This window comes from Alligator sinensis, unplaced genomic scaffold, assembly GCF_000455745.1.
Source record: "Alligator sinensis unplaced genomic scaffold, ASM45574v1 scaffold203_1, whole genome shotgun sequence".
Taxonomy (NCBI): Eukaryota; Metazoa; Chordata; order Crocodylia; family Alligatoridae; genus Alligator; species Alligator sinensis.
In genome coordinates, this window is record NW_005841949.1 from 1,529,132 (window position 1) to 1,556,337 (window position 27,206).

Below are 27,206 nucleotides of genomic sequence, written 5' to 3' on the forward strand. Positions count from 1 at the left end.
ACTCTTTCCTGCCTATGCAGGGGGTCGGACTCGATGATCTATTGAGGTCCCTTCCGACCCTAACATCTATGAATCTATGAACTTCGTGCACATTAGCTGCTCCAAAAAGACAAGCCCCTAGGCTCTGCCCAGACTCTGTTCTTGACTTTAGGCTAGACGTTTAATTGCTTTGCGTCCATATTCCCCTCCCAGCCTTATAGACTGTACACTCTTGGAGCTGGTCCCACCTCTTACTATGTGTTCTCACTGCCTAACATTATGGGGGCCCAGGCTCTGTTCAGCTCTCTAGGGCTACTGCAACACTGATAATTATAATCAAGTTATTACTGTTGTGCAGTATCACCTTACAGCCATGCACAGTTAAGAGCTATTTTACACACTTGTAAGGCAACTGGAAGCCTCAATTCACATAGCAATCTCACCACAAGGCAAGTGATAACTTTAGGGAAGATTTGCATGTTAATTGAACCTTGTCTGTAAAGGTGTCAGCATACCAGTTAGCTGGTGAGGCGTGAAAAATGCATTTCCTAGTTTAGGATCTTCAGGCAGTGTAAGAAAATATCAAGCCAGAAACAAAAGCTTCAATGTCTGAAGCCCATGGAAGTTGTCAGATAAAGATTGCTTTTACATGATGGAACTTCAGGGTAGACTATTTAATTACTAAGATACTAGATCAAAGCCAATGTCTGAAATGGACATTTTAAAGAAGGGCTTTTGGTTGTAGCCATGTTGGTCTAAGGACATAGGTAGGCAAGCTTCTTTGGGTAGATGTAATATCTTTTAATAGACCAACCTTTAGCTTATTTCATTCCTTGGAGATCTCATAACATCACAGAATTCCTATGCCTGAAGAAGGGTGCTTGTGCCCGAAAGCTCGCAAGTAACTTTTTTCCAAATACTTAGTTGGTCTGATAAAAGATATCACATCTACCCAAAGAAGCTTGCCTTGTATTTTAAAGAAACAGAAGTTTAATGAAAGAGAACAAGCATCCATAACTTCATGCATGTCTACACCTGACTTCGGAATGGAGGCAGCCCACAACTGAGCCAGTCCCAGGTAGCTACAACAATCTTAGTACCTCAGCAGACTGGCACCAGATACCTAGAGTTTGTTTAATATCTAACAGAAAAAAACAACATACAGGAGGCAAATGAATTGAGACCAGTACCGAAGAGCTTCAAAACTACCCAAGTCAGGCACCGATTGTCACTGAATTTCAATGGCATTTGGGTGCTGAATTCCTTTAGGTGACTGAAATCTGAGCACATGTTCTTAACCTTCAACAGCCATATTCTAGAAGCAAGCATTAACGTCAGTGCTTTATTTCCTCTCAGCTGCAGGTAAGATGATCCAGACAAAAATACTAGATTGCTGAGACAACATATTCCAAAACAAAGGTGCATTTGTTCAAAGGCAAGATTAGCCAGAGCCAAAATATATCCATATCCTACATATAACCATTACAGCTGTTCAGCATTGTTCACAGGAGAGTCAAAATAGAAACATGCCAGATGATACCACATATAACAGCTCCTCTTTAAAATCCTGGTGAATCTACAGAATGAACTGAATAGTTGCCCCTTATCAGATCCAATTTAAGTCTTGATCATGTTTCCAGTGTCCTCATTAGCTGATTTACTGGGATAATGTAAAGCTTCCACGTGCTGTTCTAGAAAGACTTTAATATAATAGGACAAAATCAGACCCTATGAGAAACCCCAGAAGAACCCAGTAAGACAGGACCTTCTCTTCTGATACTCCATTATCAAAATCATTGGCCTCAGAGCCACAATTGCTCAGATCAAACCTTAGACCTATCAGTATGACCTCCTTGGGGAGGGAAATATTGCTTGAGTCATAACCATGAGGATTGTGCTCTTCTCAGACTCTGGAACCGATTAGCTTGCGAGACCAAACCAGTAGGTATGGGAAACTGATCCTTCATAGAATCAGAACAGCGGGGCTGGAAAGGACCTTGGGAGGTCATCACCATTCTAGTCCAACCCCTCGCTCAAGGTAAGAATATCCCTATCCAAACCATCCCATACAAAGTGGTCGTCTTACCGATCACTAAAACTACACAAGCAACTCTGTCACACAACTACAGGACATATAGGCCAGAAAACACTAAGTACACCCTCAATCTGCTACAGATAAAGCAGGGGACAAGGACACCATCAATGTCCTATTACTGCAAGGGTAGTTAAATACACTCAAGAGATCCAAGGAAGAGGAACATGTCCCCGTTGCTGCAGTACAATATAAACTGCCACAGTCTATGCCAGTCTGACTGTGGGGTAAAGTTTCTTCCTGACCCCAAATGTGAAAAATTGGTCTGACCCTGAGCAGCAGGGCAACATCCTCTAACTAGGAACCTCTGGGTTTTAGTCCCATCAGAAGCAATGACATGCCTCAGTCAAAGTCCCCAGCCTTGATTGCAGCCAATACCTAATACTTCTAGGGAAGACAAAAAACAGAACAAAAACCCCCTCAAAACCCTGACGTGTAGCAACAAGACAGAAAAAAATTCCTTCCTGGTCCCATGTGGCAAACATCCTCCATTTTGCTCTGTTACCTGGGGACAACAGGCATAACTTGACACACTGTACTCTCTAACTGGGAAGCCAGAAGTTCTCTTTCTGTATCCCTTCATAAGCTTACCCCAGCTCTTTAATCTTCTTTCACAGCTAAGCTGGTTGTGGAACTCTGCTTGTCTACCTGTTGAGCATGGCACTCTCCAATACCCACCTTCTTGCGACTGCAGAGCTCTTCTCGTTACCTCTGAGAGACGTTGGGGGGTGGGGGCAGGTGGAATCCACTTCTACAGAATTCCTTTCACAATCTAACACATCACTCTCCTTGGATCTCTGTATTTTACTGTCATCTCAAGTGACCTCCCAAAGTAACTGTTTTCAGTTGAAAGAAAGATACCCCTACTGCCTACTCTTTACTGGAGCATCAGGAAGCGAAGAGGGAGAGCAAGTAGCCTTTGGATGTTCAGGGGGGTTTTTTGTGTGTAAATTTGGGGATTTGGGAAGCATGCAACTAGTCACGAGCTTGGCTGCTGAAGACAAGTCTACCGGAGCCTGGGAGTTGACTATACCAAAAGAAGGTAAAATTCCTTCCCAGTGTCTCACCAAGATCTTCCTCCAAAACAGTTCTATATATGGAAGGAAGAATCCTTACCCAGAGTGGCATCCAAACATATTTTGCAGTGCCACTGGGATCTAAATATATGCTCATTTTTCCCATTCAAATTGCAGTGGTATGCCAGCACTGCAAGGATGAAACACCAGCACACATGTTGGTGCTCATGTCTCTAGGATGGTTGGAGAACTGAGGAAGCCCTTCTGCAAAACTGATACTTTCAGGAGTGCTCTACTGTTGTAGAAATCCATGGGGTGGGGGGGAAGGGAGACAAAGAAGAAGAAACTGCCTCCCAATTTAATAGTGAGATAGGAAGGTGGAGAAACCCCCAAACCATATCCTGATGTCAGCTAGCAAAGTAATTTACTACTTTACTATGTACTTATCCATAACTCTTCTTTTATTCACAAAGCCAGACTTTCAGCAGATCTAGACTACATCCAAACTTATTAAAGGGCTGGGTTCAGCCTTGCCTCCTTTTAGACAGAGGAAGAAATAAGAGCAGGCAAAGGTTTGGAACAAAGAAAAACTTTAGGCAGCTTTCCATCTCATTTCTACAATAGACCTAATTTTTCCTTGCTTACCTAGTAGATGTATAGTTAATTGTGTCCCAAAAGACCATTTGCTGAGTATACCCTGAGCTTACTGGGGTATAGCATTGCTGAATCACTGCCTTCCTCAATAAGCGCTCCCTTAAGTCCCTGCTATTACTCTGTGCAGGACGTAAAGTTGGGAAAACTAAAGAGTTCTCATCTCTTTTCTTGTTTTACCTGCAGCAACCTGTCCAAGGCAGCTGAATATTATAGTCAGGGAAGATTTATAAGGTTTTCAGGCAGGCATTTTAGAAGTTCTATACATACAGAACCACTCAAAATTGAGTTTCAGAGATTTTCAAATTTAGTCAGAAGCCTAACAAGCAGGGATTGTGCCCTGGGCAAACCCCCGAGGGGGGGGGGGGGGGGGGGGGGTGGTGGACCGGGGGGGGGGGGGGGCGGGGGGGAATTAGGTAATGCTGAGGGCAGTGAGGTGGATAGGATGGCAGTCTTACTCTACTCTGGGGACTCAAATGTTATGGCCTGCTCTCCAGATGCTATGGCCACATGGTCTACATGCACCAGCAGTGTGGTGAGGTTCTTTTTGCTCCCAGGGTGCAGACTCCACAGGGGTACAGGTGCCGTTGTGGAGCCCCCTCCTAAGTTAGAAACTGGGGCTGGTGCCCTGCTCATCCATGCCAGGTTATACTACTGCATTCAGTTGGCCTTTCCCTTTGCCATGTAATGGAATCCCAAGATTCAAGTTTTATGGAACCTTCCTAGATCCTAAAGTGTCCCTAGCTAATGATCTCTTTCAAACATTACCACCCAAGTTAACCAACTGGGTTCTTGCCAGTAGCTGCTTATTTATTTCAATACACTGCTATTTGCACCCCAGCCCCCTCTCCAGCCTGCCTTGTTGCACTTAAGGGTGACCAGACAATGACAGTAGTATTATGCTTTCTCCAAAACATTTCTCTTGCCCACAAAGTGGGGAGTTTTGCATCTCATCTTCATGAAGGTATCTGTCTACCATAGGAGAATTCACAAGAATGCACTATCAAGTGTTTCACAGACTTGCAAAGTAGTTCATATTAAATTTCAATATAGCAAAACAAGATAATGAAATGTTATGCCCACATTGCCTATTCTCTTGCAAAACTCCCCACTTTGTGGGCATCTCATCTTCATGAAGGTATCTGTCTACCATAGGAGAATTCACAAGAATGCACTATCAAGTGTTTCACAGACTTGCAAAGTAGTTCATATTAAATTTCAATATAGCAAAACAAGATAATGAAATGTTATGCCCACATTGCCTACTTATTACCCGTGCAGTCCCTCCAATCTCATATGATGGTCTCAAAGCTTCTTTTACTATGGTTCCATGGCTTCCCACTTAGCTTATGCCTCAACGGTGTGCTTGCACACTGCAGTGCAATAAAATCTTAGGATCAGCATGCAAGTATTTATATGAAGCAACAAGAGACAGGCAGAAAGAGGTGTTAAGAAAACTGTGGATTAATTAATTTAAGTTTACACTATTTTTTGAGAGAGACTCTGCAGATTTGTAACCTGCCAGATCGGCTGCTAACATACTGATAGTGATGCTGACAAGGAATGTGAGCATTCTGCTGCTTTTTGGCCAGAATGGAGGATGTCGCATGAAGAATGTTTTCTGCTCACAAGAACTGCAGACATCAGTGTTGATAAGAGCAAGTGGGCACTTAATACACTATCTTGGCCCATAGCAGTGTGGGCATCTAGCATGAATGCAGAAGCTGTCCTTCGACACATCCCTTTCAAAAGTTTGGCTGGAAGTCTGCTGGGGACACAGCTTTCATCAGATGATCAAATCACCTCTGCACTCTACCTGAGATGAAGAAGTTCCGTGCCAGAGAAGGCAAGCTACAGCCCTGAAGGTTGTCATGATCAGAAGTAACCTTAACAGTGCTGACAATGTTAAGTCCTGATGGTGGGGAGGCAGAAACAGGATGGGAGATGCAACTCCTCTACTGTACAAACAGTGGAGTCTCCAAAAGTTGTACCTTTCACAAAGGAGGGAGCTTGCCAAGACCTGAAGCGTGCCGAGTTAAAACTTGCTGCTTAGAGCTGCAGGACACAAGTACATTCTTAGCTCTTCCAGAAAGCGTATGGAGAAACTCAACATAGAGGAGTCTCAGAGTTCAATTTACAAGACTCTGTTCATAAAATGTAAAAGCAACTCATTTTATGCTTAAAGTGCCAATCCCACTACAATGATCATAGCAAAAGGGCAAATCAGGTTAACACAGTTCCTCCTCCTTCTTATCTGCCTGGTGACAGTTGGGAGAAATGGCACTGGGGAAAGGTATGAGGTGTGGAGAAGAGTTCAAGCCTTTAGGGAACTCCAGCAACAGCTGTCTCTTATACTGGCCTCTACTGGGTAGAGCTTCTCCAAAGCATTTTCTAAATAGGAGTCAAGCCTCAGCACCTCTGGGGCACTGGATAAACATTATCCCCATATCTGATATGGGGCTTGCACTGCCAATGGTCACACTGGGTCTGCAAGACAGCTGGGAGTATAATGCAGAACCTTTACCCCTAGACCAAGCTTTCCCCTTAGTTTCTAGTTGCCCTTAGACCCCTCCATGCATTTCACTGCTTGGTCACCTGCTTGTTTTTTTTTCTGGAATTAACCCCCCCACCCCCTCAAAAACAACCAACCAAAAAAACCCAAAAAACAAAAATAATCCCCTTCTTGTTGCCTGGGCAATGCAAACTACACACTTATGGCTTGTGACACTGATATGATCCAGTTACTCACAAGGGCACATTATAAATCACAAGAGAAAGGCAATTAGGAATCTATATTAAGGCCTAGATATATCTATCTATCTATCTATCTAGAGAGAGAGAGTATAGCAAACTGGAGTATTCAGGCAATCAGATCGCTTGATGGACTGAACAGCCTAGGTAGTGATCATGACAAAAGAAAAAGGCCCCAGATTGCTTTTGAAGAGGTTCAAAAAGAAAACCAATATAGAAGGGAGAGTTAATACCTATTTGCAAATACTGCTTAAATTCACTGCAACAGAACCCTTGTCTACATATGCATTTGGACTGATTTAACCAAAGTCTGTTTAAAACTAATTTAAGAAAAGGGGCAGGCTCTTTTCAGTTGATTTAAACCATGCTTAAAAAAGGGTTTAATGAAGAATCATTTTTAAAGGTTAAATTAAACTAAATCTATATATGCCAGGCTTGAAGTCCACTTGGACATTTACAATGGTTTAACTAAAATGACTTAGCTGTTAATGAGATAGGTGCAGTTAGAGTAGGGCTGAAAGGTGACAAGAAAAAGTAATTTTTTCCCCAGTTGAATGCTTTTGACAGTTTCGTATCTAGACAGTTTCACAGGTATGCCACAGAGCCAGTCACTTTTTCCATGTGTGCGGGCATTTTTACAGAACACAGGAGAATGACAAGAGGGTCCATATAAAAGCACAACAGCAGCAAGGGGAAATCAGAGATGCAGAGTGTGAAATGCAACTTTTTTTTTTTTTAAACGAACTAGATTTGAAGTTGCTACCATCACTTAAAATTTACCTAGGTTTGAAAACCTCATGAGGCCTGGAGACACTGTGCACTTTATAATGCCAGAACTGCAAGTCTGTTCTGAGAGGGAGATGAGGAGATATCTACCTGGATGAGATCAAGTGAAGCTCCTGAGACTTCTCTTATTGTAAGAGAAGGGAGCACAAAGGTCTGTATACAGAGGTGGATACAATTTTGTAAGGTGCTGGGATGCAGTGCTGATGGGCACAGGATAGTCAAAAGAACAGAATCTGTTTAGATACATCTATGGTTTCTCTATCGCTGTAGCAACTGAATGCCACAGTTTTAATGCCTTCATCTCAGGGGTGGACAAAATGGCAGATCTGGCCAGTGGCCAGACTCCATTTCCCAGCAGCAGTGGGGCCATAACAGCAGGGGGCAAGGATCTCCATGGAGACTGACCTTTGGCATGCCGGCAGTGGATTGCAGTTGCCCCAGCTCCAGACCATGCTGTCCCCACCGCAAGATCCCAGCCCCAGAGCAGCTCCCCGCCCAGCTGCACACCCTGACAGCGCTGCTGGGGCTGGTCTCCATGGAAACCCTGGCCCTGCAATGTCACAGCCCGCTGCTGCTGGGGTCTCCATGGAAACTGGCCACAGCCACGCAGGCAGGGACTGCTAGGAAATGGAGTCAGCATTGGCCCAATCTGGCCTGGACTTTGCTTGCCACTGCTTTATCTCTACAATACCCATAAGGCAGGAAAGAATATTACTCCTGTTTCGAGATGGGGAACCATGTCACAAAGGTACTGTTTTCTCTCATCCCAGGATCACAAAGAAAGGGTGTGGCAAATTATGGAGCTCAACCCAGACCTAGGACGGCACCCTAAGCACCGTATCTTTCTAACTCTCTTAAGTGCCTCGTGTTCTCACCTAGGGTGACCACCTTCTCGAAATGGACAGGCAGGAACATGCCCGCCTTTCTTCCCTCCCCTCTCACCCCTCACTGGAGGCATGGCCGGACCAGAGCGGGGACACATGCAGTCTGCCCACTGCAGGCTTATGGCTCCCTGCCATGCTGGCTTTCCCCTGGGAGCCTTGTGCTGGTTACGTGCTCCCTGATCACCCAACAGCATTGGGGGCACAAAGCCATGCTGCTGCTGGAGCCATCTCGACTGCTGGCAGGTGGGCAGGGGGTACTTTGCCATGGCAATACGGCTAGCGCAGAGATCCCAGGGTGAAGGCAGCAGGGCAGGGAGTCCTGAGCTCACTGCAGGCAGCCCACCTCCTGCCCCATGCACAAGTCTAGGGGTGCATGTGCACCCCCATGCCACAACACGCGCCGGGCCCCATGCACCACCCTGGCTGGGCAGGACCCCCAGCCCCACTCCGTCCCTCACTATAGGGACCTCAGTCTGTCCCCCTGCCACACCCCTTATGCCCCCTCCCCTCCGTAGACTTACCTGCAGGAGGCTGCTCTATATGCTGCCTGGCTGTATTCCCAGCCACGTGCATGTGTGCACATGCATACATGCACGTGGTGCCCTCCCTGCTTCCTGCTCCCAGCAGCACCTTGCAGGCTGGAACGCTGCCAGCCTGCAAGGGGAAACCTGCCATTTCCTGCAGTTTTCCCTGGGGAACGGAAAACACGGATCCCTGTATGACACCGCAAATCCAGAACAAACGCTGTCCCGCAATCACGCAGCTTGAAATTGGGACTTGAGGTTCCCATTCTGGGACGTCCCACCCAATTAGGGGCTGGTGGTCACCCTATTTTCACCTCAACTGAGGGAAGAATCCCCTCTGGCTCACACCTGACTGACTAGCCAGCCCTCTCCTCCCCCTGCTTTATATGCTATTGCAGGCATGGGAGCCAACACCAACAGATGTTGCTAAGTGAAACATGATGTGGCGACATGAGAATCTGCAGAACGTCTCTCCCAAACAACCTTCTCAGGGATGTTTTGGATTTTAGCTTTGTAAATACCATAAGAAACCTCACGGAATAGGCTAAAAATAGTGCCATTCAGAAACAAAAATGCAACTTGGTTAAAAACAGATGCTAATATGTCGGCTGCTCAGCTGTGCCCAAATGCAAGTCAGCTTCTCTCTCCTCAGAGGGTCACAGGAAGCTATGGAGAAAACTGCTTCCCATGCAGACATTTATGAACTACGCTCCTGAAATCTTTGGTGGTCGTGAGGGCTATTGCTTAATGGAGACTGTTCTACAGTCAGGAATTGCTGGATACCCTCAACTACCTCGTCTGCCAGGCCAGGATCTCTATCAGAACTTATCTAGCAGCTTCCCCGTCCTTCCAATGTATCCCAGCCTCAAGGTCCCTCAAGGTCAGAGGGGTTGTTTGTGGTGCATTTAAATACCTAATGAAGCCATTCTGAGAACAAAACAAGTTCACTTGTAATCAGAGTTTGCATCCATTTTGCTAGAGGCATGATAAGACAGCAGTAAACTACAAGGGTAACAAGGGACAGAACAGGTCAGGTTACTGGCAATAGGTTACAGGGCCTCACTTCCAAATCCAGACCCAGATCCAGATGCTGTGTTATGGCAGCAGTGCCTGGTAGCCATCATGAAAGAAGAAAAGGGGGTGGGGAGAGAAAACCTGCTGCTGCCTCAGCTACACAGTTGTGCTGGTGGCATGGAGGCAGCCCTAGGTTGCCACTGCCTGGGTGTCACAGCTACCCCAGGGCCCAGGTGGGTTGTCAGACCCCTGCATGAGTGACACAGGTGCTTGTGTGTAGGGCATGAGGCAGACCGAGGAGACAGCAGGGAACGAAGTGGTAGACAGGGCAGGACAGCAGATAGGGCGAGGAGCAGAAAGCAGAGCAGCAGACTAGGCATGGACAGGGAATCCAGTGGTGCTCAGGGAGGGCACAACTGCCAAAAAGGTTGGTCCCACTGGAGCAGTACATCTCATTTTTCAGATCACCCCACCCAGAACTGTTCACCAACACTAAATGGATACTTTTAAGCAGTTAGGTTCGTGTTCCCTCCAGTCATGAGCTTGCTACCTTTTTGCAAAATTACTTATCAAAAGTCCATCATAATTAGGGTGACCATATCATTTTGAAGGAAATCTGGGATGGGGTGAACCTCCCTGACCTGGTCTGTCCTGCCTGCACCCCAGCTCCCCACAGCTAGGCTGGGGCTGGCAACAGAGCAGCAGCAGGAACATGATTCTGCCCAGGGCTTCAGTGAGCCATTGCCATGCCCCCCCCCCAGCCCAGCACCTGTTGGCCACATCTATGCTGGGAGTGCATGGCCAGGCTGGACCAAACCAGTGAGTACAGGGCCCCTTGCCCCAGCACTGGCTGCAGCTTAGGTCTTCGCTCCCTGGCACCAATTGACACTGCTGCAGTCTGGGCACTGGACCAGCCCCATTAACTCATCACCCCCCAACACATATGTGCCCCCACTCCTGACACCACAGCTCCCAGGAGCCCCGATGGAAGGATGGGATGGGACAGTGCAGAGGCCCACAGCCAGGCTCCATCCCCTGCACACACAGGTTGAACTGAGCTGGGACTGGCTCCTGTGCAGTGCCCCCTGAACTGTGCAGCCACACGATGCCTCCCTCACCACTGCTGCCAGAAGCTGCCTAGGTCTGCCACATGCAACCCAAGCCTCGGCAGTGATTGCAGCAGTAGGGCACGAGGCTGCCAGCAGCGGGCAGCCATCCCAGCTCACCCCACACAGCTGCCTGAGCCCCGGCCCTAGCCCCCTCCCCTGGCTGATCGCCACCCCAGGCAGAAGTGGTGCTCAGCCCAATCTGCCCCCAACCTGCAGCCGCTGCTTAGGAGCCAGGCTTGGCATGTGCAGGTGAGGTAGCGCCAATCTGGGACCTTTGCTTCAGTTTTCACCCTGGAAAAATCCAGGACTGTCATGGCCAATCTGGGACGTATGGTCACCCTAACTATAATGATTACCCATCTGCTTTCTCCACTGTGTTCCCTTTCCTAAATATACAGATCAGTAAGACTTTAAAATTTAACTAAATTGACACGTGAACAATCCCAACTTTGTCACTAAGTGCTTAGGGAAGGGGACTTCAACCTTTTAAATAAGTGTATCCTGGTGGCTGGGCATGGAATGGGGGTGGGGAGGTGAAGGTGGTATGTGGCCAGATGCTGCCCCCCTCTCCCAGCCCTGCTCCTGGGAGGCAGTGGCATGAGGTGGTGGGTGGCAGCGCTCCATCCCTGCCCACCCGTGCATACCTACTAGGGCAGGGGCGTGCAATTGTTTTGAGCAGAGGTCCGCTTACTGAGTTTTGGCAAGCCATCGAGGGCCACATGACAGGCAGCCCAGGGCAGATAAATATTAATTTTCTAAATTTTTTAGGGGCTCTGCCAGATAGAATGGCTTGGAGGGCTGCATCTGGCCCCCAAGCCGCATTTTGCCCACCCTTGTGCTAGGGCCTTCCCAAGTACCCCCAGTTGACAACCCCTGGCTTAGGGTTTAGTAAGGACAACATTAGAGAGTCAATTGCGATGCTGCAATCCTTGGACAGCAGTATCACAAAAATGAATTGGACAGGATGAAGCTAAGTACAGGGGAGATTTTTCTGCCTCAACACATATTGGCAAAGAGCGGGACTGGCATTTTTCACAAGATAATAGCTAAAGGGCTTTGGAAGACTGAATCCAATGTCAGAGCAGCAGTGGCTCTTTAAAAAAAAAAAAAGAAAGAAAAAAGAAAAGAAATGCAGTGGGAGTGAGGGTTAGAGAGACTGATGACAACCAGGCAGAGGGCTGTATTCTGTCCTGAAACAGGAGGCACGTGAGGATAATGCCTGTCTGGTCTGGGAAATCCATCCGAATTCACTACAGATTTACTTTTTTCAAAGATAAATCAATAAGTGACAATAGGAACACAGGAGGAATATATAACAGACAATGTGTGTGAAAAGAAAACACCTGACACAGCTGTGCGGGGGGCCTGTGGCCAAATCTGGTGGGGAAGTTTGAGCAGGTCAGCAGCTAATGCTGTTTTACCATTATGTTTTCAGAAGTAAATACAGAAGGTTTCAGAGGGATACAGCTCAGCATAAAAGGGTAACATGGGAAATAGACTCACAGGAGAAATGAAAGCCAACAAGAACATATATTGCATCAAAATTTTATGTTAAAATAATATTAAAGGTTACAAAGTCAAGTACTTGGACTTAGGAATGGACAAAATTGAGGTGACCTGTGTAATCTTTTTTTCAATACTCTCACCTGTGTGCCCCGATAAAAACTTTGCATCCAAGCTAAGCTTTTCCCACCTCATTCGCCAAGCTGCTTGAGTGCTGAAGGAAACACTCAAGGTTCTTTGAGTAGATGCAATATCTTTTGGTAGACCAACTGAGTAGTTGGAAAAAATGTCTTGGCAAGCTTTCGGGCGCAGTCACCCTTCTCCAGGCATAGGGAGTCTCTGCTGTTTTGAGACTCCAAGAAATGAAAGAAGCTAAAAGTGTGGCAGGGTGTCAGTGAAAACTGTCAGAGTGCAATGAAGAAAGCACTCAGAATACATGGGAGAAGCAATGTCCCTGTTCTCAGTGCTATTGTCATAGTTTCCCTATTTGCTGGAAGAAGTGACTGTAGGGGAAAGGTCTGACTGGCAAATTCAGTACTGACCACACTTCTCACAGTACATTCACATAGGACATTTATAGATGTTATGTTTTTCTAGGTTTAATCTGGACTGCAGCTGTAATCATATACACATGGACATCTGCAGTCTGAATTAAAACTGGCTCCACTCTGAATTGACTAATCCTCACTGAATGAGGATTAAAGGTAATGCAGACTATGACAGTCCAAATTAGGCAATGTACACTGCATTATTTAACATATATACACACACCATGTTGCTTTTAGGAAAAACAGTCCTTAGAAACTCAGATAAGCATTGCCAATATCAATCCCAGTCTATAAACAGCCATAGACAGTATATTCAGTGCAAACAAACTGGAGAAATTCATTGCCAGCCTCCAACTAATCTGAACTAATCCTGTGCTAACTACAATTTTCAGATGCTTCCAATTTTACCAAACTTTGGTGGCTTTTCAAAGATATGGGAAGCATACTTTCCTCACCCTATGCAACCCCTGTACTGAAATATGGTGCTCTTGCTCTAGAACAGGTAGACACTACATTTTCCTCAGCTAAACTGCAATATTTTTCCCCTGTTAGACACTGTTTTGCTAAATTTTATCCTTATTTTCTGGACTGGACAATCTTTCTGAAGCTCGAGAAGGAAGTGCTGCCTTCTGCAGGCATCGAAGAAAGTTCCAACCTACATGACTGAAATTTGAGAAAGTTCTAAATTGCTGAGGGAAGCTAACAGGCAAGCTTAACTATAGGATCTCCGTTTTCTATGTATAATTAGTTGGACATTTGGTGCCAAAGTCGCTCAATTTCTCAAAGAATCCAGTAACTTTGCAACATATACTGTGTTATATTCCCAGAAGGGGTGGGGTACGGTGGGTTGCGGGGCATGACAGATGTATTACCAGTATCCAAACAGTTAGACATCTGTTTTCTCTGGTGCCTCAGTACTGTAGTTTCCACTCACTGTGCTGGGAGAGTACCAAGACAATACATGCCATCACACAGCACTGACCAGGCACTAGCATGCTATTTCTGAGTTTCTTCCAAGTTGCACATCATTGAGATAGTGTTCATGATCATAATTCTTCCTTGCCTCTAGTAGCCTTGTTTCAATAACGGGAAGAATCCAGAGGGATGAAGTAATCCTAATGCTTGGGGGAGAGATCCAATGGAATTTTACACTTCTAGTGAGGGAAAGGAGAGATGTAAGAACAATTCACTTCTGCTCCTCCCAGAGATAGGGATATGTGTTGAAAGTGTGACCTCTCCAGATGTGTACATTTCTGAGCAAACTGCCTTTCTCCTAGGAGGGAATTAAGCCTGCAGACCGGAGAACTTCAGAACTCCCTGCTTTTGGTGCAGAGTGCCCCCTGCCATCACCATGATCAACTCCCTGGCTGCTCTGGTCGACCACTCCTGGCTTTGCTCTCCCACTGAAGCCTATTTACAAACTGGCTCCTATTAGCGCAAGTAGCTGGCTCTGACACCAGCTGCCTCCCTGACCTTTCTGCTGCTGAAGATGATTGTAGTTTTTCTACGCTGCTGAATATAAAGTGGGTGGGGTAAGAACCCTGACATCTGGTATTGCACAGATCAGCCTTTTAATTATCTCCCTGATTAAGCAGACACCTGAAACCAGCTGAAAGTAGTGGAATGCAATATTTAGTATGATTAGGTGCCACTTCACCAGGATTTCAGAGGCTCTGATGTAATTGTACTGAAACCATTCAAGCACTTTCCATATGAAAATAAGTGATGCCAAGAATAGGCACATAAGGAGGAGAAGGATGGGGCCTGAACACATCTTTTTATTCTGCTCCAGGTGAGGCAGGATTTATACCTAGCTACCAGCCATTTAGAGTCCAAGTCACCTGGGTGAACAGCTATTCTCCCCCTTCCCTCCATTTGCTGTTTCAGGGACCCGTATAAAGTCTTCTGCTCCTCCTCTGAAGCTTGAAATGAGAGGATAGAGGGCTTGTTGGAACAACCCATTCCATAGACTGACCCCAGGGTTATAGACTGAGAGACTGGATAAGATGCATAACGAGCCAGAGAAGGGGAGAAGCACACATGAAAATTAAAAGCGCTTCAAAATAGAAGTCTGTAGACTGGTTGTGGGAGGGAGCGCTGGTGGTGGGGGGGAGAGTGGCAACTGCTTGCAGAAGCTGGCCTGGGGGGCAGGCGGGGGGGGGCGGGGCGCGGAGAGAAGCCAGCAGCAGCGGGGTAGCAAATGGCGACCACCCGCAGAAGCCAGCAGCATCAGTGGCCAATCTCGGGGGGGGGGCGGGGGGGGGGCATATGCCCCTCTGTGCCCCACCTACTAGTCACCTATGATATCAACACACCCACATACAAAGACAATCTAGCAACACATATCTGGTAATGCTCTTGATTCCATGAAGGTGCATGCACTGATTCTCTGCATATGTGGTAGGACAGCAGTTGTCAACTGGGGGTAAGCATACCCCTAGAGGTACTTAAAAAGGTCACAGGGAGTATGCAGAATTGATGTGGCTGATAAATGCCACGTGCGTGCACTCAGCTGCAGTGCAGCACACAGGCAGCCAGGAGCACAGCTGGGTCCGGCTGGTAGGTCTGTCGTAAGGGAAGGGGCATGGGGGAGGCAGATCGAGCCCCCCATGGTGGGGGAGTGGGGCTGGGGGAGGTGCTGCCCACCTGGGGTGGGGCGTGAGACTGAGTCACGTGAGGGGGGGGGGGGGAGGGGCTCCTGCCAGTACGTGCATTCCCACGAGGGCATGGGGGACATGTGCCCCTGGATCTATGTGTGGGGCGAGGGTGGGCTGGGGCAGCTCTGGGCTGTTCCTAGTGGGGTGTTGGGCCGAGCTGTGTTTGGGGCAGGAGGCGGCAGCAGTTGGAAAGGGGGGGTGGCTACAGCAAATTCTGGAGTGGCTGAAGGCTCCCCACCCCCAATAAACCCCTTCCCAATGCTGCTGCCTGCCCCAAGTGCAGCAACAGCCCAGCCCTGGCTGGGAAGAGCCAAGCACAGCCCCAGCCTCAGCCCATAGTGGCAGCCTACCCCACCCCATGCAGATCTGGGGGCACATGCCCCCCATGGCTTCCTGGGGGTGCGTGGAGCGGCGGGAGCCACCCCCCCGCGCTCCCTGGACGAGCCTCTCACAGCTCTGTCCTGTGCCCCACCCCAGCTGTGCAGTGCCTGCCCCTGCCCCAGCCCCACTCTCTCCCTCACTGTGGGCATCCATCTGCACCCTCCTACCTCTTAAAAACAAGGAAAAAAAAATATAAAGGGGTACATGAGCTGGAACTTTGAGACAGAAGGGGTACACTTGTTAAAAAAGGTTGAAACCCCTGTGCTAGGAAGCCAGGCAGGACAGACTGGAGGTTTGAGAGGCAAGCTCTTCAGTGAAGCAAAGATATGGGAGCTTTAGGGATCAGGCTGCTCTTTTGGACATGTTTACATGGTAAACTTACTATGTCTAGCAGCCCCCAAACAGCACTCGGCTCCAGGTAGGTTGCCTCCTCACCTGAAAGCAGAGGAGCAACATCCATGCACTGCTTCAGGAGGGCTTATTACCAATACTGAGCAGAAGTGCCAGTTAGTTTGTGTTAATAATTAGCCTGTCTGCAGCCCCATACGGACACTGTTACACTGCTTCTAGTTTAGGAGACAACCTGCACAGGGTAGTGCATTTGAAGGCACAGCTGCCTGGCTGGCATGTAGAGAGTTTTATTTTATTGCAATTCAGTGCTGGCAGAAAGAGAGATGCACAAAGCAGCTTCTTCCCCTGCACTGGTGTTTACAGCCTTTTTGAAAAAGCTTTCTATACTCCTGGGACAGGGCAGAGGCTCCCCCTATAAGATGCAGAGTTTAACATCTGAACTAATGCAGACTGCACAAATCTCGTCTTTGAGAAAATGAGATGTCTAGGTCACCAAGCACATCTTACCTTCTCTCTCTTTCATTTACTGGGACTGGCAACAGATACCAAATATAAATATGCTACATAGACCAAAATCTCACTGCTGTGTTTCCAAGATGCCCTTCCCATTTAACCAGAATCACATCCAGCAAATAAAGCTACAATCCAGCGAGACTCTTGGGGCAGAAACAGATGTCTGCACCCCTTGTCATACCACAAATGCTTAAAATGTGTGGCCATGACAAAGGTGTTAATAGTTTCTGCTGTTTTATTGTAGCAGACATCTGTTTACTTCATGTGAGTGCAACATGCAGTCTAGTGCTGCCTGTACTCTCCAGCCACATAGGGATGCCTATGCAGCTTTCCTTTCTTACAGACACAACCCGGGCAGACTCTGGGGCACATGTTTAAGTGCGGAAAGTGAGGGTTCCCCATTTACATAGATGCACCACCAGAAACCTCTGAGACATGTCTCTGCAAGCAGGGAAATGCACTGCCTGTTTTCCTGCAGAATTAGGTCCTTGCCCAACGCGGGACAATGGGGGATGTTAGTTTTGCACAGTGAAGGGGATCAGCTGATTCACTTCATTTGGCTTCATCTGTTCATACCCTTAGGTAGGACAGAACCATCCACTGAAAAGTCCAACCAGCTGTGCCCTGTGTCAGTATGAAACAGTGTAGCAGGTTCATAGCTGAAAACCTTTCCCCTTTTTTTGGCCTTGGTCACCTGTAAAATGAGGCTGGCAGTTCATCAGCCTTTCATTCACTGACATCATAAAGTCACTGCATAGTATGAAAGACTGGGAAGACAACTTGAAGATCCAGGTGAGTTATGTCTAACATGAAGTGCACAGGTATAAACTGTAAGTGTGGGAGAGAGAGGTTGCACAGCAACAATTTCTACAATGCTTAATTCAAGTTACTTCACTATTAGTTCCTCACTTAAGCTCTAAAGAGCTGATTTTGCTTTGGCTTTCTTTAGCTAACTTGCCAAACAAAATCACCGGATCTGCAGAAAGCTGGGTGCCTGAACACTGAGTTCAATGACAAGATTCTGGCTCAGGTCAAAACTGAGACCCTTTCAGTCTTTCCATGGTGCCTGGAGGTAGCTTTCTTGCATACAGCTCATGCCAAAAAATACTGCATCACATGCACCACACAGCATACATTCTTAAAAGCCAGCTCCAGGCTTAATGTGTAATACAGCAGCAAGCCTTACATGAAGGAAGAACAAAGCATCTAAATAACAATCAATCTGGGAATGAGCTCAGGAAATGGGACACTGCTTTCCTGGCTGCAACCAATACATGTTTGGAGGAAACCAAACTCAATGGCAGGGAAACAACTGCATAAACATGTCCTGGGTAAACGTGAGAAAGAGGAAGCAGGGAAAAGAATGTGAAATGGCACAGAGCCCTCTCCCTTCTTACCTCTTTGCTTGGAAAAGGGTGGCAAAACTTGGAACAAAAATAGCCAGGTTGCACAAACAATGCAAACATGCTATGAAGTTCAGGCTTGCAAGGATGCCTGATGTACTAACTTAAAATCCCACACCACATCCATAAATGTTTCCTAGGTCTGGGTCTCCTCTTCATTGATGTATACAACCTCCCTAATAACTTTTCAGTCCAACCTCTTCACCCCTCTCATATGACGTATTAAACATAAGACTAGGTCCGAGCTAGGTGGCTGCCATCCCTCATCTCTGCCCTTAAAGTTGCAGCAATAACCTTACTATAGAGCATAGATTCATAGTTCATAGTTGGTAGGGTCAGGAAGGGACCTTGTAGATCTTCTAGTCTGACCCCCTGCCCTGGGCAGGAGAGAAAACTGGGCTCAAATAACCCCTGCTAGGTAACGTCAAGCCTCCTCTTAAAGACCCCCAAGGTAGGAGCCAGCACCACTTCCCTTGTAAGTTGGTTCCAGAGCATGTGGCTGAAGGACATTTGAGCACGTGACTGCAGTACACAGCTCCACTGATAGGTTTGTACAATCCACCTCCACATTCCTCAGTGGAAAACCACCTGCCTTACATATGGTATTATCCAATGTGGGTGGTTTCAGTTTTCATAGCAGAACTCATCCACACAGGCTCACAATAGCAGAGCCTCCAGATGCTTAGGTGAACAAGCCTTCACATCTCTGCTCTGGGGACTGGAGTTAGATTTTCATACGAGACTTCACTTTTTCATGTGTTCTGATCATTTTGTGCAGGCAGCTCAAGTAATTTTACATGTGGTGAGGATTCGGAACTCATTCTCCAGAGCTGTCATCCAGAATGGTGAGGACGTTTGAGGAGATGCAACAAAAGTGTAGTGATGAGAAGGGACCTACACAGCCACAGAAATCATTGACCCACTAATGAGCATATATCAGTACTGCTGTCCATTTTTTTTTTTAATTAGGCATGCTCTGAACAGCCTTTTCAAAGCATCAAGATGAAAACCAAGAGTGTTCCAGCCTAGTGTAACCCCTGCCTTCTGTTTTAGACAGACTACAGAAGTGGGCGGATGGTAATAGGATGGGGTTCAATGTAGATAAATGCAGGGTGCTTGCACCTTGGGAGAAGGAATCAACAGCATACATACAAGCTTGGGAGCTCCCCTCTTGTGAGCACAGAGGCGGAAAGGGATCTTGGAGTCATTATTGACTTCAAGATGAACATGAGCCGCCAATGCCAGACGGCAGCCACCAAAGCCAACCACACCTTGTCGGGCATCCAAAGATGCATCTCAAGCTGGTCCAGAGAGGTGATACTCCCCCTCTGCGTGACATTGGTCAGGCCTCAATTGGAGTACTGCGTCCAGTTCTGGGCACCGCACTTTAAGAAGGATGTGGCCTGCCTTGAAAGGGTTCAGAGGAGGGCCACCCGCTTGGCTGGAGGGCAACAGGACAGGCCCTATGAAGAGAGACTGAGGGACCTGAACCTGTTCAGCCTCAGCAAACGGAGGCTGAGGGGGGATTTGGTGGCTGCCTACAAACTCGTTAGGGGAGATCAGCAGCAAATAGAAAGGGCCCTTTTCCGCCCAGCAGCACCTTGGGTGACGAAGAGCAATGGCCAGAAGCTGCTGGAGAATAGGTTCAGGTTAGAGATTAGGAGGCACTATTTCACTGTTAGGGTGGCTAGGATCTGGAACCAACTTCCTAGGGAAGTCGTCCTCGCTCCTACCTTGGGTTAATTCAAAAAGAGGTTGGATGAACACCTGTCTGGGGTTGTATGATCCCAGCGTGTGCTCCTGCCAGTGGCAGGGGGGCAGACTGGATGATCTGTTCAGGTCCCTTCTGACCCCAAACTACTATTGAAAAGGCCTAATTCCAGACTAAGTATGAACATGCAAATGTCATTGATAGACATGCACCGATATATCAGTACTGATCCGACATTGGACCGATGTAAACAAAATTGGCTATATTGGAAATCAGCCCAATGGGGCTGATAATTTGGCTGATAAACACCCGTGCATGCGCACAGCTGCAGCACAGCACTCAGGCAGTGAGAAGCACAGCCTGGCAGCGTGGAGAGCTGCCTCCAGCTGGTAAGTCTGTTGTAGCAGAAGGGAAGGAGCATGGGCGGAGGGCAGATCAGCCCCCTGTGTGGTGAGGAAGGGGGCAGGGGCAGGCGCTGCCCACCCAGGGTAGAGCAAGATGCAGGACGGACCCATGGGGGGGGGGAGCAGCAGGGGTGCTACAGCAAAATTTGGGGTGGCTGTAGCCCCTGCCCTGAATCCAACCCCTGGTGAGAAAAGCCCGGTGCAGTCGGGGCTCCAGCCTGCCCCACGCAGATCCAGGGGCACATGCCCCCCTGGGTTGTGTGCAGTAGCGGGAGCTGTACCCCTCCCAACCCCACTACAAGCTGTGGGTCCATCCCGCACCCCACCCTAGCTGGGCAGCACCTGCCCCTGCCCCCTCCCTCACTGCGGGGGTCATTGATCTGCCCCCCCCAATCCACCACAACGGACTAAGCAGCTGGAGGCAGCTTTCTGTGCTGTATTGGAAATCAGATCGGTATTGGCTGATATGCCTCCTTAAGAAAATTGGATATCGATATTGGCCCCAAAATCTATCAGTGAACCCCCAGTCATTGAAGCTGCCCACATAGACCATGTAGTAGGGGGAAGATGCATGGTATTTCAGCCACTGCTGACTCAATAATCAATCAAACAGCTAATTCATACCCCTCCCAAAGAATCCAAATTATGAAGATTTTAGCCCCAAAATGGCAGAAGTTTTCCAGAAAGCTTTGTGCAAACACCCAGCATTAGTAAGGTGAGATTCTGCAACATGTGCTGCAGCAGACACCATCTATACACTGCAACTTGCACTTTAAATACAGGAGATTAGTTAGACATGGAGATAGCCAGATTCTTCCAAACCTTGGAATACTTCATTTGTTTTTAAAACACTGTGCTTGAGTAACTGAAACCCAGATTCTGTTCCAGTTAGTTAAGGGGCCACAACAGCTTTTAGGATACATGCCATACAGTAGGCTATTTTTAGATCATCCACAAGAAAGGAAAACTCAGACAACCATCAGCATGATCTAAAATGCAGCTTCGCAGCTATTTGGCCAGCACCACAAAAGCAACTCCACCCACACAGTCTCTCTCAGACACAGAGGATCAATAATACTTGCAAAGCACTGCATTAGGTTTCAAGCGTTAAAATAACCTCCATCACGAGGCAGCACTGGGTCTTGCCAGACTACCTCATTATGCACGTCAGCCAGACTATGACTACAGGTCTGCACATGTGAATCAGGGAGGGCTACACTAAACAGCCAAAACAATGCAAGGATTTTCAAAGGGTGGCTGAGATTTTTTTCCACTACTGAGGCAGTTGTTTGCAAGCATTTGAGGAAACAGGAATCAGGGAGGGTAACAGGGACAAGCGACTTTATAGGCACCCACATTGCTAGGGACTTTTGTGCCAAGTGACATGAGCGCGTGACCATTTACAAAGAAAGGAGAGACTGCCCCCATCCCATCCGTCATTCTAAGAAATTTACAAGCAAAGAGCAACATGAAAGATGTCCATTTGTCTATGAGAAGCATGAACATTAAGATTTCCTCTTCCCCATGTGTGTGAAAGCTTCACCTATCACTGGCTCTTGGGCAAAGTACAATTTAATTTTTACAAGTCATACTCTGCCCCTTCTTGGTGTCTGTGTAACATTCTGGACACAGTTCAAGAAGTTTTGAAGAGGGGCCTTGGCACTTTGGGTACTACCATGTTTTTGGATGCCCAGCTTGGCAACCTAGACCTATCTTATTTTCTGTGACACCTGAACATTGTGACCTTATCCAGCTGAAGACAGCTTAAACTGCGCACACAAGATCAGGCACCTCTCCTGCAAGAACGGCTCACTGTCTTCCCCTTCCAGCCATTTCTGTAGCTAGAGGGGGATTGAAATCCATTCTGAGGGAAATCGTTAATTGTTCTGGAATTTAAAAACCCCATTGATGTGTGACAATAATAGGATCAGGATCCTGATTATGAACTGGTGGATGTGCATTTGGCATTAACTAGTGGATTATTTTTCGGGTAAAGCTTTGCAGGGTAGATGGATCTGAAATGTTCTGAAATTTACCCTGGAAGAACTACTCTGCATCCCCAAACACCCATGTGATAGTGACAGGGGGCTGGAACGGATCTACAGGTTTGTTACTGCTGGAGAGTCCTTTCTCCCTGCTTAACCAAATCTGACAGGTGCCACTTGGCATCAAGGGAGAGGAAGTCATTTGGTAGCGAGAGGACACTTAGCAAGTTAGATCACTGTTAGCAAGGTGCAGCATGAAATGCACTTACCAGAGGTGCTCAGCTGGCTGGGTTTGATGGGCACATGGAGCTCTGATTGGCTGGATTGCATGTCTGAGCCTTCATATGGCCCATGTCCTTCCGTTTGGCCTGCAGGAGAAGATGCAATCTCAGCCAACACTTCTAGATCCTTCAAGATAACCTGGAAAGAGGCAGAGATCATATAAGGTGAGCAATGACAATGCAGCACAGAGTTCAGAGGCAACTGCAGATTTATTTTCATTTAAAAAGAATGACAGCCAGCATGTTCAGAAAGGCCAACACTGATTCTATCAGCATGGATGAAGTGGAAGCGGAGAAGACCAGAATTGTTACAATAAAGTTGCTGATCAGATCAGAGTGAAGTTCTAGGCCTAAATGTGAAGGAGACAGCTGAGAAACTGAAGAGGCGAAATCTCTGCTAAGCTGTAGGAGAGCAGATGAACATTTAACCTAGCCCAAACTGTGTATGATGACTAGCACTAGCTCAATCAGAAGTTGCTGCCACTCCATACAAGGGACATCTGGGAAAAGCAAATGTTTTTTCTCCTTAGCTTCACTTAATTGTATTGAACAATTTAGATAAATTGGGCAACTGAACTAGACACTTCCCCCACCTGCAATGGATATTGTGATCTAACCTGAAGACAGCAGGGAGATGAGGGAAACTGGGCTGGGAATTTCCATCTATCCCACAGCCTGTTCATGCAGTTCATCTACTCTTGATATTTTACAGACTGTTTTCATATAAAGAGATTGCAGCCATTCTATCTGCAAAAAAATCTGCCAAGCATGGGCTAAAGCAAAGCTGACTTACTAAGCAAGTGAAACAGCTTCAAGAGCTAGGAACTATAGTACTAATTAACTCCAAAACCTAGTTACTACCTTTTAAAAAGGCTACACTACTTCACTGCTGACAGCCTTCTCACTCCTCCAGAGCTTGACTCCTCCACACATTTTAAATGGACTTCAGGCTGGACAAGGCCGCAACTTAACATTTAAACAGGCCTGAATATTTAAATGACTGCCACAGCATTTTTTCCTATGCAGCTAACCTTCCCGCTCTTTGCTTAGCCACTTTATATCGCCACTGAGTTAATTTGGGAAGTAACCTGGGATGTTATAGAGCCACTCTAGAAAACCGCACTGTCCCAACCAATTTAGTGGATCCTCCCTCATCCAAGAGCTCTCAGCTCTTGATATTGTATCATTCAACATACCAGAGACGTGTAGGGCATGGAAGTGGCCAGCTAAACTAGCCATTGACCAGGACTAGATCTGCTGTAAAGCCAAGCACACTGGTTTTGTGGAGAGAAGATCATGTGCCTTTCCCTCCAAGTGTGGTACTGTGAACACTTGCCACTTCTTTTTGCCAATATTACAAATTATTTGGCAGTTCACTTAAAGCTTCAGCTGCTGAACTCATATGATTAGGCAGGATTTCAATTTTTAAGTTAAAAAGCAACTGCCTAGCATTCATAGCTGTGAGCATGACCCTTAAACTGTTAGAAGATATCCAAAATTGATTTTTAAACAATGATTTAAGCTGCCAGAATGTCTGAATACTTGGGGTTGGTAATCCAATATTGCAAAGAGCTCAAACAAAGTCTCATGCCATCCACCAAGCTCCTATAATCACCACCCAAGCTCTTGATCCCCATTTCACAGTTACAGAAGACTAGGGGATAGGAATCAAGTGACTTGCAGAGTCAGGAAGAGAATGCAATTCCGACTCCCCCTCCCCCCCATTCACACCCTGTGCTCCTTCCTCTTCTTGACCACCCCAGCCCCAGCATCCTGCTACTTTAAAAAAGCCCTGCACTCACTGACAGGATGGCGGTGGGGGGGATCCCTGCTGCCCCCCCACTGCCCCATGCTGCATGGGGGGGCTCTGCCACGAGCCCCCAGAGGCCCCACTGTCAAATCCTGCTGCACTGAAGTGAAGCGTAGTCTACAAAAAGCCAGGCTGAAGCCCTTCCCATTTTAGACTCAAATCCATTCCAAATCATACCCACTGAACAGAACTCAATCGTTCTAAAAACCGTATCGATTGAGCAGACAGAACTCAATTATTCTAAACACCACATATGGCATTGAGCATCCTTCATCCCAAACTCTCACCCTGGGACTTCAGATACTCCTAAATCCATTGGCAGGCATCCTACATACAGGCCTAAGCCCAGAGGTCTTGAGATTTGGATGCCGACAAGACTTGATCTGAGCCAAAAGGCCAAGACTTCCACCTGGGAACAAGTACACACACACACACACACACACACACACTTTTGTCTTTGCTGCCACAGCGCAACCACATAGAGGCTATGGAGAGTTTGAACCTACAGAGACTGGTGCTCAGAGAGCTATGAAAAACAAAAAGCTCCAATACACTTGGGAAGCCCCTGTGTGCACAAACATTGTTAAGTAACTGCCTGCCAGTCCCTGCAGGGGAAGACAAGGAAAACAATCTCTGCAATGCAAAGCAACAACACTGCACAGAAGGAGAGAAGGGGTGGGAGTTCTGTGGTCTAAGTCCCCTAGACTAGAGGGCTGTATTCTCAAAGTGATATAACACTTAACACTGGGACACGGCCATCACTTGAAGCCACTAGTACTCTCTCAGGACATATCTTTGAGGGTGAAACTTTATGCTGTAGTCAATTCAGGAGCAATTCATTTTGGGGACAGAAGACTGATGCAATAACGATCTAATTCGGTCTTCTGGAGTGATTCAAGCAGGGAGAAGTTCTCCTTCCTCCCACCCCACCCCTCATTTTCTCCTGGTTTCGTTGAGTCTTTTTTAGGTTCTTTTCACACACAAAAAATCTTGTTTTTTAAAAAAAAAGAAAGTCAGACACAACACATGGCACTCAGAGTGAGGAGTTCATGACCAAGCTGCTGTGAACATATGAAAGAACAGTGACAGGAAATGAAGTTACAATGTCTAAGACTCTTTAGACTAATGGACTTTGAACCCAGATTGTTTTGGGCACGCTCATGTCCTTCCATCAGGATGTCAGCATGCAAGGCAAGGTTACGGAGACCCGAGAGAGCCCACATTTCTACTACCATTTCAAACCTTCATATTCTATTACAAGCAAGAAAGACAGCAAAAGGTCCTCAATTATGCAACTGAAGTATCTGCATTTAAGTGGCTGTGTTCCACCATACATTCTTCTGCCAGCTATAAATTACAGCCAGGCTCCACGTTATAACTCTAGCAGACAACAGCTAACAAACACAGCCCCTCACAACATTCTTTGGTTTGCAGCAGTAAAGTGATAGAGCGAAAAAAAGGCCAGGTCACAATTCTGCTTAAGTACAGCCATTTCTGCTGCTCTGAGGAAGCCCCTACCTGAGCTGTCTCAACACAACAGGGTTTGGAGTGTGAAGTCACCACACAGCAAGTGAAGTATAAATTCACATTACCTTGGCTCCTCCAAGTTCACTCCTCATGTTGACACTTGTAGTGACAGATCTTGTCCTACCTACTGGGTGTCTGAGTACAAGTCCATTCCATTTCGTCTAGGGACCTAAAAGATCTATTAATGCACCTATTTTTGTAACATGTTCATCAGTCTTAAAACTAAGTAGTGAGAAACGCACACCCACCTTTAGTATGAACAGTTTTTTAGGGACTCTAGCAGAGTGAAACAGACTCTCACTCAGGCACCTAATACGTGGAGTAGCATCCGGCCCTTAGCGTGCAGTACCTGCAACATAACTACATAACTTACTCCACTTCACCCTTACAACAGCTTTCTTCGGAAGATGAGCCCTTTGGTAGGGTCAATTCTAAATGGAGACCATTAATATGCCATAACCAAAGCACAGAGCCAGCATTTTGTCCTTGGCAGGGACAGGTGCTGGCACATGGATGCCCTCCTGTACCCAGTTCCTAGCTGTGGTATATATGGCACCCTTAGCTGTAATATCAGGGCAACTGGTCTTGCCACCTCCTTGCTGCATGGTAAGACAATCCAGAATCCTTGGTGCAAAGTTCTCTGGTTAACCAATCCCCCCTGCTAAGCCTTCAAGTTGGAGGGGGGTGGGGAAGAGGGTGCATGGAGAAAAGAAACAGGTCTGCCTATTCTTCCCTGAGTTTACCAAATCCTGGTTAGGCACCAGCAAAGGTATGGATGAACTAACTCAGTTGACATGCAGTGGGATGAGGTGGTGGGGGAGGGGGGGCGCAAAACTGTAAGCTTTGTTAGCTATACTCCGAAATGAGCCAGGCACCTTAGTGCAAGTCCACACCTGCACCTGCATCAGACGAGGGTCACAAAACACACAGACTTGTGGGATGAGGACCAGTTCCCACAATGAGTGCTGATCCTGACATTTGTTTCTTGCAGTGATACCCCTAGAAGGCACCTTAAGGGCCATTTAGTCTACATCCACCACTGCACCTCCCTTATTAACCTTAGTACTTTATGATCCCTCAGTACCTTATTGTACGAACTATAGTTTATGCCACTTTCTTTCCCAGGCCAACAGTATACAAAGCTGTGATGAGGAAAAGCGTAAGCACATACTAGGATGAATCATAAGAAATGCCGGGATGCCATGAACACTAGTAACACTCTGTACCAACACAGGTGTGATCTCCTTCAGTTCGCACTTAATACAAGAGGAGAGCAACTGTACACCAAAAGGGTTTAACTGGTGTCAAGGCCAGTTAATTTCTGTG

At 47.0% G+C, this 27,206-nt stretch overlaps 1 protein-coding gene across 1 annotated transcript in view; it reads right to left on the bottom strand.

Moving 5' to 3' along the window:
* Positions 1-27,206, bottom strand: part of VAC14 (Vac14, PIKFYVE complex component) — a 197,998-nt gene that overhangs the window by 93,119 nt on the left and 77,673 nt on the right. Inside the window, exon 13 of the mRNA XM_025199766.1 lies at positions 22,532-22,682. Coding sequence (XP_025055551.1) covers positions 22,532-22,682 — 151 coding nt within the window. The remainder of the gene's footprint in view (positions 1-22,531; positions 22,683-27,206) is intronic.